At 37.1% G+C, this 14,070-nt stretch overlaps 1 protein-coding gene across 2 annotated transcripts in view; it reads right to left on the bottom strand.

The window, feature by feature from the left end:
* The window catches only part of daglb (diacylglycerol lipase, beta), a 17,008-nt gene extending 6,015 nt beyond the window's left edge, over positions 1-10,993 (bottom strand). For both annotated transcript variants that reach the window (XM_088439679.1, XM_088439678.1), the window contains exons 1-9: positions 10,357-10,993; positions 10,057-10,208; positions 9,286-9,460; positions 8,932-9,199; positions 7,559-7,681; positions 6,472-6,599; positions 6,251-6,377; positions 6,058-6,141; positions 1-18 (exon numbers count right to left, since the gene is read on the bottom strand). The exon at positions 1-18 is cut by the window's left edge and continues 60 nt beyond it. In XM_088439679.1, coding sequence (XP_088295805.1) covers positions 1-18; positions 6,058-6,141; positions 6,251-6,377; positions 6,472-6,599; positions 7,559-7,681; positions 8,932-9,199; positions 9,286-9,460; positions 10,057-10,208; positions 10,357-10,451 — 1,170 coding nt within the window. In that variant the 5' untranslated portion in view covers positions 10,452-10,993. The remainder of the gene's footprint in view (positions 19-6,057; positions 6,142-6,250; positions 6,378-6,471; positions 6,600-7,558; positions 7,682-8,931; positions 9,200-9,285; positions 9,461-10,056; positions 10,209-10,356) is intronic.
* Positions 10,994-14,070: the final 3,077 nt, after the last annotated feature.

Below are 14,070 nucleotides of genomic sequence, written 5' to 3' on the forward strand. Positions count from 1 at the left end.
AAGGTCTGTCAGGACATCCTTCAGGGCAGACAGAAAAATAAATGTATATTGGATAACAGGGATGCACAATTACACATGCGAGACAGAAACCACTGATGTGGTTGCATGCTTCACTTTGCGCATTTGCATACCCTACCTAACTTTCAGTAATGACAACAACCCAGCCTGAGCTGAACATTTTTCCCGAATATTGGCTCTAACGTGCCGTGGCTTGAAGCACATCAAAATGTGGTGTAAGACTTACCGCTCATGTGCTCAGCAAAACCTGTGCGTTTTGATACATGGCAAAAAATTTCAGTCATCCTTTTTTGACAAGAATGAAAAGAGCATGTGAATGTAGTGCAACTTAGGGCAAACAAACAGTCTAATCAAGAAGCAGTAGCTAATTGACCTCTTGCTCAATGGAGTGACAAACTGCAGGAACAACGCAAAAGCTCTAACGTACTAATTTTCTCCTTGCCTGTTTTAAAGCTAAACAAGCGCATTCCATGTCTTCCTATTCTGAGGAGACTTGTTCGTTTACTTGAAGTAGCATGCAGTGGCTGTCGGAACTCCGTACCATTCTCAAGAAGGTGTGAAGGAGATTGCTTAAGTTGTCACTACAGTGGCAGAGAATTTACCTTTTACTTCCTTGGACTAATTAAACCATATCTGATGGAGTTGTGACCAGGTCTGAGATACAATTCTGCGGTCTTTCTGCTAAACAGAACAAATGTGACAGGTACAGTGTGTAGTCAAGTCCTCTTTATTTATTCTCCTTCACACAGCACCAACTCTCGCTCCCCACACCACTCTCTCTTGCAAGGACATCAATCAAATATGCCAACTAGTAACACATCCATTTAGAACAGAAAACAAATGCAAATAAATTAAAACATGGTACATACTAAATAATATATGTTAAGCATTTTAAAACTTTTCGAGGACACAGGCTGCCTGTGTGCACACAGATGGTGTGCTGCTAATGTGGGAGCGACCCAGACAAGGATACTGAGGAGGACTGATTTTAATGACAGAAAGGGTGTGTGTTACCTTTAAGGGATAAAAGTAAAGTAAAAATAGAGAAAAATATGAAGAAAAATGTTTTATACATTTAAAAAAAAACTATTTTTAATGTTTTATTTGAGTTTAAAAGAAACGTTTTACCTTACTTCCGTTTTTTTCCAATGAAGTTTTTTCATTTCCAGATTTTGGTCGCGTTTGCGGAAGAAGATGCCCGCGCTCACCGAGCAGTATGGTGGCATTATCTGATGCTATGTGTATTTTCGTTTAATTGTTTTATGACAAAATTAATATGCAACATATATGTTGGGTGCAGAATACATGACGCTGATGAGAGAGAAAAATTATAAATACATGACCTTATAAAAAAAATTGACAAAATGGTGAAAACTATTGATGAAATGTATATTATATTATATTATATTATATTATATTATATTAATAAATTGTAAGATTATCGCCGCGATAGATTATGATGAAATGTGACATCATGTTGAGGGATGTTTTTTATTTGATTAACAGGGAAATTATGTATATAGTATTAAGTACAGTGGGCCCCCGCTATACAAAATTAATCCGTTCCGCAGTTGGGATCGTAAGGCAAAATTGTCGTATGACGGGCAATGGAAACCAATAGTAATTAGCTAATGCGTGTAAAACCCAAGCAAGAAATATCACATATTAGTAACAAACATAGTAACAAAATACTGTAATAAGTGCTACTTATATATAAGTACATGATTAAATAAAATCATGAATAAAAAAATATATATAAAGGAAAAATGAAATGTTATTTACCTTTGAGTGACACTGACCTGACCAACTTACAGTCATAAATCCTAGCGAGGGGAGCCTAGCCTTCGTATTTTTTGATTATCGCTAGCTTTGTTTCCATACTATTCATCTTCTTACTTCTCCCTTTAACATCACCAGCAATCTTGGGACCCATGGCTGACCAACTAAAGTTTGAATTAAGCACTAAAATGCACAATAAATACGATATTGTAAGCACTCACACAAGATCAAGTCTTTAGCATATAGGGAATTTAGTGACACTGTGACGCTGACCAATAATAGACCTGCATCTTCTTGATGCAGTGACGGCGACCAATAGCAGAACAGCATTTTAGTGACATACGCAGTGGCACATGTGGTGACACACACATGGCATACTGACCGCCAAGTTTGAATTTTGTGAGTGTTGTTGATGTCGTAAAGCGGGGATGAAAAAACTTAGTAGAGATTAATTTGTTCCGCGGTTGTGCTTGTAAGGCAAATTCACCGTGTGGCGGGCAATCCAAACCTATGTTAAATAGCTAATGCATTTAGAACCCCAAGTAAAAACATCAAAATTGTACATATCTATTAAAAATTGGTACCAAAATAGTATAGTAAGTGCTACGTATATATAATATAGTACATGTATACAATCAGAAAACATCATAAATATAAAATTTAGATAGGATTTGTTTACCTTTGAGTGGCACTTAATATGCCCATATTGCCTGGTAAGGGTAGCCTAGACTAGGCTAGCTTCATATTTCTTGATTATCTCCAACTTCATTTCCATATTAATCATCTTCTTACTTCTCTCTTTAACTTCACTAGCAATCTTGGGACCCATGGCTAACCCTTTCAACTTTTAATTAAGCAGTAAAATGCACTCTAAATAGGGTTTTGTAACCACTTCGAATCGAACAAAGCTTTACCATTCGGCCATTGTGAAACAAGAAAAGCCAACCAATAGCAGACCAGCATTGGCGTGACGCGTTGCAGGGGGGCAAGTGTGATGGCAACTGAAAATAAGTGCAATTACCTAAAAACGCCTGCAGATAGAGACAAAACAGCACAAATACAGCCAACCCCCTAGGGTCATGACAGCTGTTTGTGTCGCAAAGGTGGAATGCTGAAAATACCATAAAGAGGGGATGAAAAAACTCTAATCCACATCGCAACATGAAAAAAACGTAAGCTGGGGACACTGTAAGATGAGGGTCCACTGTATTTTCACTTCATAACATGGAAAAACGTAAACCAGGGACGCCGTAACCAGAGGGTCCATTCTATATGTAAATGTTAGGGGTGGGAATCTTTAGCTGTCTTACGATTCGATTTGATTCGATTCTGATTTTGGGGTCTCCGATTAGATTCAAAATCGATTTTCAATATCAGCGATTTTCGATTCAAAACGATTCGATTCGATTTATTAAAAATTATTTCTGCTTCAATCTATAGAAGTGCTAACAATCGTCCTACTATGTGGGTTATCTTTGAAAGACCGAATAACAACAAAAGAAGAAAAAGTATATATATATATATTTTTTTTTTACATGTATTAGTTTTGATTTGTAAGGAGCATGGCTTTTTCCACAAAAATTGGCATGTGGACACCTGCGTTTTTTTTAAGAAAACTATAAACTGCATAGCTTTTATAGTTTAAATCAAATGAACCAAAATGAAAAAAAAAAAAGATAGAACATACATTATCATTTCATAGGACCAAATTGTGACAAACTGTTGCTCAAATGAAAAATATTGATATTTCTCAGTACATTTGTGACAAAAATGACATGAAAATGCACTTTTTCAAGTGAGCCATTAAATTGATAGGGAAAGGTATGGGGAAAATGTGTGCCAGTCAGTTCATCTCTGAGCATATCGGGAGCATTATCAATCACAATTGTTGATAAAATATTATTTAGTGCAGTAGAGACAGTATTTTCATTCTTTTACATGTACGTGAGTAATACAGTTGTGTTCAAAATAATAGCAGTCCAACACGAATAACCTGTTTTTGGTAGAATTCATATTATTGCGTGGCGAAAAAAATTAGCAGTTGCTGTAGTAGGGTCATAGAAAACCAACAGAGACAACATTCATGATATGCATGCTACTGAGTCTGTGTAATTGATAATGAATTGAAGGAGCGTTCAAAAAAATAGCAGTGTTGAGTTCTGTGAAAAAACAGGTGTGAATCAGGTGGCCTTTATTTAAGAATGAAGCCAGCACATGTTGCTCATGCATTTCTCTCTGAAAACCAGAGAAAAATGGGTCGTTCCAGACATTGCTCAGAAGAAAAACGTACTTTGATTAAAATGTTGATTAATGAAGGGAAAACATATAAAGAAGTGCAGAAAATGATGGGCGGCTCGGCTAAAAAGATCCCCGGTGCTTTAAAATGGAAAGCAAAACCAGAGAGACATGGAAGAAAACGGAAGACTACCATTCGAATGGATCGAAGCATAAGACAGTCTAAAGTTACCTGTGAGTACTTTGACTTTTAGAAGACACTTGTGTGAAGCTAATCTATTGGCAAGAAGCCCCCGCAAAGTCCCACTGTTAAAAAAAGACATGTGCCGAAGAGGATACAATTTGCAAAGAACACATTGGCTGACCAAAAGAGAAATGGAGAAATATTTTGTGGAAGGATGAGAGTAAGCTTGTTCTCTTTGGGTCTAAGGGCCGCAGACAATTTGTCAGACAACCCCCAAACACTGAATTTAAGCCAAAGTAAACCCTGAAGACTGTGAAGCATGGCAGTGCAAGCATCATGATATGGGGATGTTTCTCTTACTATGGTTTCAGGCCTATTTATCGCATACCAGGGATCATCAATCAGTTTGGGTACATCGAAATACTTGAAGACGTCATGTTTCCTTATGCCAACAAGACTACGACCCCAAACACAAGCAAGCAGCTTCTTGGTTCCAGACCTACAAAATTAAAGTTATGGAGTAGCCAGCCCAATCCTCGGTCCTTAATCCGATAGAAAACTTGTGGGGTGACATTAGAAATGCTGTTTCTGAGGCAAAACCAAGAAACGCAGAAGAATTATGGAACGTGGTCAAAATATCCTGGGTTGGAATACCTGTTCACAGATGTGAGAAGTTGGTCGACTCCATGCAACACAGATGTGAAGCGGTTCTTAGAAACAGTGGCCATACAACTAAATATTAGTTTAGTGATTCGTAGGAATACTGAATCCTGGATATTTTTCAGTTTATACGGTAAATATTTGAGTTTGTACAGTACAATGTACAATGTTTTTTTGAACAGCCCAATGTTCATTTTTCTTCTCTTTCTGTAAAGTAATTCAAGAATTTCTGCTTTTTTCTTCACGTTTTGATTTAGAATATAATGTGCAGTGTTCCCAATGCATGGAAATAAAAACGATTATAAGATTTTACTCAAATTTTTAAACAGACTGCTATTATTTTGAACACAGCTGTATGTGTTTGTGAATTAATTTGGAGTTTGCAAACATTGTTTTGTATTTTATCTTCTTTAGTGTAATTTTCTTTTGTTTGTGGACATGTTGAAGTTTAGTGATTAGTGAAGCCTACAGGAAGCATATCAAGTTCCGTTTGATCTTAATATGAAATTAATGACCTTTAATATCGATTTAAATCGCAGTAAATGAGAATTGCAATTCTGATTAAAATCATTTTGGCACACCCCTAGTAAATATGTTATCATATACATAAAAACACATTTCTTGGACCCCTATTGGCATGTGCACGCACCCACAAATATAAACAATTCCTTACATACTATTACTGTGAAACGTGTATCTGCCTTCTTTGTAATCTTTGTAATAAATTGAAGGAGACCCCGGGAACACCAGAAGACCTTAGTGCTCTCCCTCTTTTACAAAAGATCGTTTTTGACTCAATCTTGTCTTCCTCCAGTCTCTTATTATTGATAACTCTGACAGTACATTTTATGCTTTTACAAACACAGCTTTGATATGTAGTAATGGCACTAGTCTATTTAAAAATATGTACTTCTATATCTCAGAAAAAAAGTAAGCCACGATTGTTATATCAGATGTCTTTTTAGGGTTTACGTATCCTCCCTTCTACAAGACACATTACTCAAATGATCAGAATCGTTATCCAGCGTCAGCAGGTATTGCTGGTTGTCTGATCGTTTCAATCAGGTGTTTTGCAGTAGGGGAGACATACGAAACATCCAGGACACTGGCCGTGGATTGGAACTCCCTGGTTTATATCATCCACCAAAGATAGCCAACTGCAGTCACGTGGCGCGACTCACCTTTAATGACAGTGTTCCTCTGACAGCCACAAGAATAGACTCGTGCTTGTGATCCAGAGCCACAAAGAAGGGGATCTCATATATCTAAAGCACAAGGTTTATTTCAATGACATATAATGAACAGAAGAATTTCGATGACAGAAGTGCATTGAAATTTTTTTACATAGTCTTTAAAATTATGAAAGGAAACTACCTGATTGTGGAAGCTGACATGAATGAAGTCTCTGTAATGCAGTCCAGTGCTTTGCAGGATGGAAGAAAAATGACAACCGAGGTGGTCTCCACCAACAATGTCATATTCTGCAGCACGACTATTACAGCTAGCACACATATAAATATGTATATATAAATACATATCATAATGAAACGCTTAAAGTAAAATTGATTGAACTACAAAAAAAAAAACTATCATACCAGTCTCCACAAAGTTTGCATGGTCCAGTGAAAAGATTGGAGTAAATGTACAAAGGCCACCCATAGGCTGCAGCAGCAAAGTGCATCCAGTGGACAGCTTTTTCCAACTCTGACTCCAGATCTTCTTCCTTGAAATTTTAATTAATGTTACAAACATATAGATGCATGACATGAATGTAACTGTAACAGTGCCATTTAAAGGGCCCACAACATGGGAGTTCATCTTTTTGGACAATTTAACCCTTATTTTCCGAGTTATTTCGCTTCATTGATGCATTTCTAAACATTCCTTGCTTATTCTGCATCCTCAGAACCCGTCCCCACCCAGCAGATGATGACGATAGTAAGTTCTCGTACCACCCATGCTATAGTAAATACATGCTGACCTTATCTACATCTTTTAGTTATGCTTTGGTTCATGAGTTGAGGAGGAGAGATTTTGCACCGAGTCAGCAAAGTTAAACGGATGGATGAATGGCCGTTTTGTGGCCGGCTGGTATTGTATGTCATCATGAAGAGGGGCAAGGCAGTTGCACGGTGAGAGATACAGTTTCTCTCTTCACACAGATGTCAGGAGTCTCAAACAAACTTTTAAGGCTGCCACCTTTTGCAAACTCATTGGTTTGGTAACAAATAGGTCGAGAATCCATTCCTTGTCAATTTATGTGTCCTTTTTGGCTGGAAAGTAGTGCTCGAAGTCCTCACTGTGAGAAATCACTATTTCAAGTAAGACTCTGGTATCGCCTTTTAAAAGCTTTCTTTTTCTTCAAGGTTGTTGGCTCGTCACCCATCTCTTGACTGGGCCTTTTCCCTTTCCTAAAGACATCTTACTCATTTTACTTCTTTGTGAGTGAAATTTTGGTAGTAAAGTGGTCGAAGAGAGAGAGAATCCGGACAATTTTCAAAATATAGGTGTTTTCAAAATAAAATATCTTTCAGTCGCGCATATAAAACAGAAATAGTCGATTATTTCGGGTGCAGGCCATGTACCAGTTGATCCACGGACTAATACTAGGACGCTCATCAGCAGTTGTGGACCTATGACCTAGATGCAAACTGTTGCGGCGAAAAGAAAAAAGTAACTTACAATCGGAGAGGATGGACTGTGATCAATAGTCATATCTGGATCTCTGCTTCTCTCCACCTTGTCCTGTTCCTGATGCAGCAAAGCTAAACCAGCAGCAATGTCACTGGGAACCAAGTCTGTATCCTGCAACACACACACATACCTCCTTTCATTACAACTGTGGGTTGCTGACAATCGATGTACAAGTGTGTACAAGGTATTACATTATCATTTTTTTTAATTACGTTATTGGTAAAATGACTACATTATTGTTGTTTTTTGTATTTTTTTACATTTTTGATTATATTATATTACAACTTCATGTGATCAGGAAATGATGACTTTATAAGGTGGTACAAGTCTATACTATACTATACTATACTATACTATACTATACTATACTATACTATACTATACTATACTATACTATACTATAAAATGTATTTTTTGCAATTTATAAATCCTGTGCCTTGCTTTGCTTAGATTAATGCATCTGATCACGACAGTCTTATTTTTAAGAATCAGGATTTATTTAATTGATTATGTGCTTACATTTTGACAAATAACCAACTAAATAAATCCCAATTCTTAAAAATAAGCCTATCATGAAAAGAAAACCATGATCCATCAAAAAAAAGAGGGCAATTCTGGCAGACCAAACATTGCCAATCATTAAGCCATGTTAATGTTTGTGAAGTCATGATTACAAATTCAAATTATTAAAGGACAGTCAAATGATGAAATCTAGCAAAACAAACGTAGTCCATCACTAAGCTATACGGAATCTTGGCCAGTTATAATTAAAAAAAAATAGAGCTGCAACAAATAATAATCAATTAAATGATTATTGATTGATGATTTTTATTAAACCATTTATGTTTTGAAATCTAGTTTAACTTGTAAGTGTTCAAATCCTCAGAATTATAATCTCTCACCACAAAATATTTTCCAAATTATGTTGTCTTTCATGTAGGTAGACTTATCTTTGTGTTGAACCAATGTAAAACGTATGTAAACACTTGATTTTGAGAGGGGTTTTTTGTGTGTTTTTTCTTGCTGACATGTTATGGCACCAAGCCTTGGTTCATTTGTGTTAATTTACTGTCAAATTAAAATAATATTCTGTTTTTAAATGAAGAGATGGAAATATTTGTTTAAATTGGATTCATATTCTCGCTCTGTCGCTCTCACTCACTGACTCATTCACTCACTTTGCCTTTAAATCAGATTTTCCTCAATATAATATGCCCATTACATATGTAAACAATTAGTAGCAACATTAAATATACGCTGCTTATGCCTCTAAAATCGAGTCCTCTAATTTCATTTCACATCCCTAAAACTTGATTTTTTTGAGGTGGTGTTACAAGTAGATATTAGAAAAACAGCCTTACAGAGAAGAAGCCACTGACGAGCTGCGAGATGCTGGAGAATGCTGCTCTGTTGCTTTCGTTCTGCGGTAGGCAACAGCACAAAAGTCGTAGCCTGCTCTCCCACACCTTGACAGCAAGCGAGCGTGCCGTGGAAAGGAATTGAGTTCCCCCGCCTCCCTCTAAGTGTCGCACTCCCAGGGGCTCCATGACAGCAGCCGAAGGCTGAGGGTTGCCCAGTGGATCAAAGACAAATATCACGCCCAGAGCAGTGAAAAGCAAGATGATCCAACTATAAAGGCAGAAATGTTATATCAAAACCACTCTTAAAAACATCATTGGATAAAGCATACAAACGTGGAAGGATTAATAACCCACCTGGCAACCACTGCTGCAATGACAGCCCCGACGGTTGCTGGATCACAACCTTTGCCATCATCAGACACCCAAACAGCACCTAGACAGGCCCACACCAGCTCAGGGAGGTAAAGAAGAGCTCGCAGGTACACCAGTTTAGGCATTGAGCGTCGTGACCCAGGGTTTGTTATGGTACCTGAAAGCAAAAAAACATTGGCATTCATGAATTAACTTAACAGCATCAAACATTAGGAAACTAACAACTGGATATGTGTGTCCCAAGACTACTATGAAGAAAGAATTTAAATGTAACCATGGTGACTTATTACATGATTTAGTCAGTTGAAATCCTCTGAACAGTCGTTTTCTCTACTCTTTGAATGTATATCATGGGGTAGTATTTTGAAGAGCTATCAACAACACACATGAGGGGTTAATTAAAAAAATACTTAAAAAGTTATTCATTTAAAACTGTCTTAAGGCTAACATACTTTCTATAATTGATGCTATTCATTTGTACTTGTATTCTGCAATGCTTTTGCTCGTTAGGGTAGCAAACGGGCTGGAGGCGATACTAGTTGACTTGAGAGGTGGGGTAAAACATGGACTAGTCGCTATTCAATCGTAAGTCCTATACAACTGAATTGACACATATTTAACACCCCCAGTCACGCCCAAGAACACTGTAACATAACATACATGCCTTTTGAGTAATGCAGTCATTGAAGTGCACTAAACTAAAAATGTTCAGGTTAACAGTAGATGTTAGTTTTCCTATGTTATAAGGGTTACCTTGAGCACTGACATATACAATGGCACATAGAGACAGAATGATGAGTGCCAGCACCACTAATAGTCCAATCAGGTAAATGTGAAGAACTCCTTTCCCGTTACAATCAAAATGACCCTTGTGATAAGAGTACAGGATGATGGTGCCAATCCACCTAAGTGAAAACACACCACAGTAGGGTAAGGGTTTGGGGGTAAACAAAGGAAGAGAAACATGAAGAAACTTCGCAATTACAATAAAATTACAAGTGACGGCAACACAACATAATTGTTTATTTAACTTGCAATTCATCTTATACATACCAAAGCATTCGGATGAATAATTCGAACGCTCCAGGGAAAACAAGATCATCACTGGCGATTCCCCACCGACGACCAAAAACCACCATTCCAGGCATTGTTGGGATCAAAACGAAAATATGTTGACGGAAAATGTTAAGAGAACTACAAAATTAACGGGCACTTCGGGCCATTCATGACTCCACTTCCCGAAAGCAAATCAGTGTTGCTACATTGTACCTTTCCTACGTTGCAACACTAGCTCCAGAGTCCTGTTTCGACACGCCATTTTATATATTAACAAATAACAGTCTTTAGTGTTTACAACTGTACCATCCCGCTAATCGTTTCGATGCAGGTCAAACACTACTAACTGTGTGCTAAGCTGATATTAAATAATGTCATTATGGTGGCTCAAGGAGGTCAATTGAATTGTTGATGTTACGTGACTAGCTTCTTATCTTCTAATGTTAGCTACAAATACAACGAATAAACCAATTTCAAGATAACGACTTACATCGATCACTATGAATTAATTTGGACGTTTTACAAAAATCGTATTTCACTGTACGAGTGTACGGCCAATGCATTTGTTAGCACAAATTAAGTCACGAAGTAAAATAAAAACACTTGTTTGGTCCGCAGCCTGTGACAAGCCGGATGTAGTCACCCTGGGCTGCAGTGTTGTTTTTTTGTTCCGCAATGGACTTTCTCTTTTGGTTACCTACAATTACCAATGCGGCTAAATTCTCTTTTAATCATCTGTATGTATTTTATTGTATTGTTGAGCTTTTTTTTTTTTCTTTTTTTTTTTTTACCTACAGCCTACAATGACACTGAAGTGCAAACAACACTCACAAAAACCGAAGTAAACGACAAAAGGTAATGAAAACAAAAAAGTAAAACATGTTACAAAAGAGTAGCACAGTAGAAAAAAGAGCACGCAAGAAAAATACTCAAAAGGCAAGCAAACAGAACGCTCAAGTAAAAAAAGCATGCAAATAAAAAGGGGCATGCAAGGAAAAACACAGCACAGAAGAAAAAAGAATGAAAGAAAAGAAGCATGTAATAACAAAGAGCATGCATGAAAAATAGAGCATACAAGAAAAAGAAGCATGAAAGAAAAAAAACACATAAGAAAAAGAATCTTGACATGCCTTTCAGCATTAGCCTATATGTTCATAGAAAAGGACTTGCTGATGGGTTGCTTGTGTAAAGGGCCTTCCAGATCATGATATTTTTCCACTTTCCAAAGTTAAATACAGGGTGTCCATAAAGTCTCTTTACCATTTAAAAAATATATTAAAAATGCAATTGATTAGATATTTTATTCAGATTTGTTGTATCGTATTCAGTGTTTTTTTTTTTTTTTTATCACACTGCATTTGTGTGTATCTTTGTTCGTGTATCGAACAAAGATAAGGGACATGACTGACCTTAAGCACAGGATTACTGATGCCATTGCCACAATAGTTGAGGCTATGCTCCAGCGAACATGGCAAGAAATTGAGTACCGTCTTGATGTGCTTTGTGGAACTAATGGTGCCCATGTAGAAGTGTATTAAAAGAGGTTAAAAAAAATCTTTAATAAATGCTGAATACAACAGAAAATATCTAAATAAAATATCTAATCAATTGAGTTTTTAATACATCTTTGAAATGGTAAAGAGACTTTACGGACCTCCTGTACTGTATATGCATTGTTAGATTTGGCACATGGGCAATTACATTTTTTTTTTTTTTAAATGAGTTTTATGGTGCTGATCATTCTAACCAGGAAGTAAAATGTCTTGTTTGAAGAAACTGTGTGGCTGAATCACACCCTCCTGTCACAAATAACCATGGGACATGAAAGGAATAAGGTCCCCAACTGGACACTTGACAAAAAGTTTGTCAAACAAAAGTGACACAACTAAAGTGGAACAAAAACCCCAAAATGCAGCCTAAATCACAAAGTGCAAATCAAAGTGAGGCAAAAAGTGTCTAGAGTCTTCAGTCTGGTAAATGCAAGGCAACGAGGTAGCGGAATCAGCAGGTGACCGACTAGAAAACTCTAGAATGTCCCACTTTTGGAAGTTCTTTGCACTGGACACTTCCTGCCTAATATGGCACAAAGTGTTATTTTTTCCAGTTGGCATCTAGTACAGCCTGTTGAGCCTGGAAGGGGCCTCCGCCCACGTGCAATCCCTTCTGAAGGTTTCTTATTTTCCCCAGATGGGGTTTTTGAGTTTTTCCTTCCCCCTCTTGTGAGGTTTGTTCAGGGGATGCTGTTGTTTCTTTATGATGTTCTGTATGACTTTTTGTTTCACATGTGGAACCCTTTGAGACAGTGGTGATTCAGGGCCATAAAAATAAACTTGACTTGACTTGACATGTGAGTTCTGTTTGTTCATTTCCTGGCTGAGACAAACCATGTATTGCCTTATGAGGTGTATTTTAATATAGAATAGTCAACCTCTTATTATTTGTGTTAAAACCATTCTTGTCAGTGAGGTCCGGTCAACCAGGCTTTCTCCCGCATTCCAAAAACATGCATGGCAGGCGAATTGGACATACTAAATTGCTGGTGTGATTAGGTGCGTGAATGGTTGTTTGGCTCTGTGTGCAACCAGTTCCGGGTGTCCCCCGCCTACTGCCCTAACCCCAATGGGATAACAAACTATAATAATTATAATAACTATAATAAAAGTCAATTTTATTTTACATTTATTTTTACAATATATATATTTTATACATAAAATTATTCAACAAATTCAGTTCTTTTCGTGTCATTTCATATCCATTTGGTTACGTTCCTTGCAGTGCTGTAGTTTTATGTGAGCGTTTTTAGCCAATTAGAATTCAGCTAACTTGTGTCGCTATGCAGTGTGAAATCTGCCTTTGCCAGAAGCCAGGGCATTCGTATCAACATGGCGCGGGCTTCTGCGCAAGCTCAGATAGATATGTCAGTGGGCCTAATGCTTAATAGACAGCTGAAATAGTCAATCGAGCCATAAGTTCACCATCTAGAGGCCTCATGTTGAACGTGACGTGACTGGATGCTCACTGTACAAAGGCGGTTTATTATAGAGCCACCATGTTTAACATTGGAAGTAGTATAAATAAAGTAAATAAATAAATAAAGTTATTGTTAAAAAAACAAAAAACAAAAAAGAAAAGAACATGTTGCTTAACCGTAAGCTAACGGCAACCATGAGGCATAGCGTACATTGAAGCCAGAACTGCGGACATTTTGAAAAAAATTCAAATCTAGTCACTTTTTTTTGGGGGCTGAAGAAGAACAAAACAGAAATTGGACCAAGGCGACTTTCAGCATTGGTGTCCATGTCAATACAAAAATATTTATTATTTGAAATGAAATGCAGAAACTCTACAAGCAAGCCATTGAAGTCTTTCCGAGGAAAGAAAGAAGAATGGATTTTGTATTGAAGAAGCGGGAGACATGCATTTTGGTGAGTCGAGCATTTGATTTTTTTTTTCATATTTAGTATGTTTTCATCATTTTCATTATTTTATTCACATTCAATTAGTTGTAAAGAAATACAATGATGTTCTTCTATTGACGTGTGATTTGTAATTTAGTGTACAATCTTGTAAGAGCTTGCCTGCTTTTGGTGTCACATTCTGTCTGGGTTTTCCTGTTGTGGCTTTATTTTGTGGAATTTGACTTATTTGCTTCTGGGTTCGTGTTGTTTTTTCCTGGCGTCTGTCGTTCGTGTAATTCGTGTCACCTGTCAT

This window comes from Hippichthys cyanospilos, chromosome 17 (genome assembly GCF_059441005.1).
Source record: "Hippichthys cyanospilos isolate Australia breed blue-spotted pipefish chromosome 17, RoL_Hcya_1.0, whole genome shotgun sequence".
Classification (NCBI taxonomy): Eukaryota; Metazoa; Chordata; class Actinopteri; order Syngnathiformes; family Syngnathidae; genus Hippichthys; species Hippichthys cyanospilos.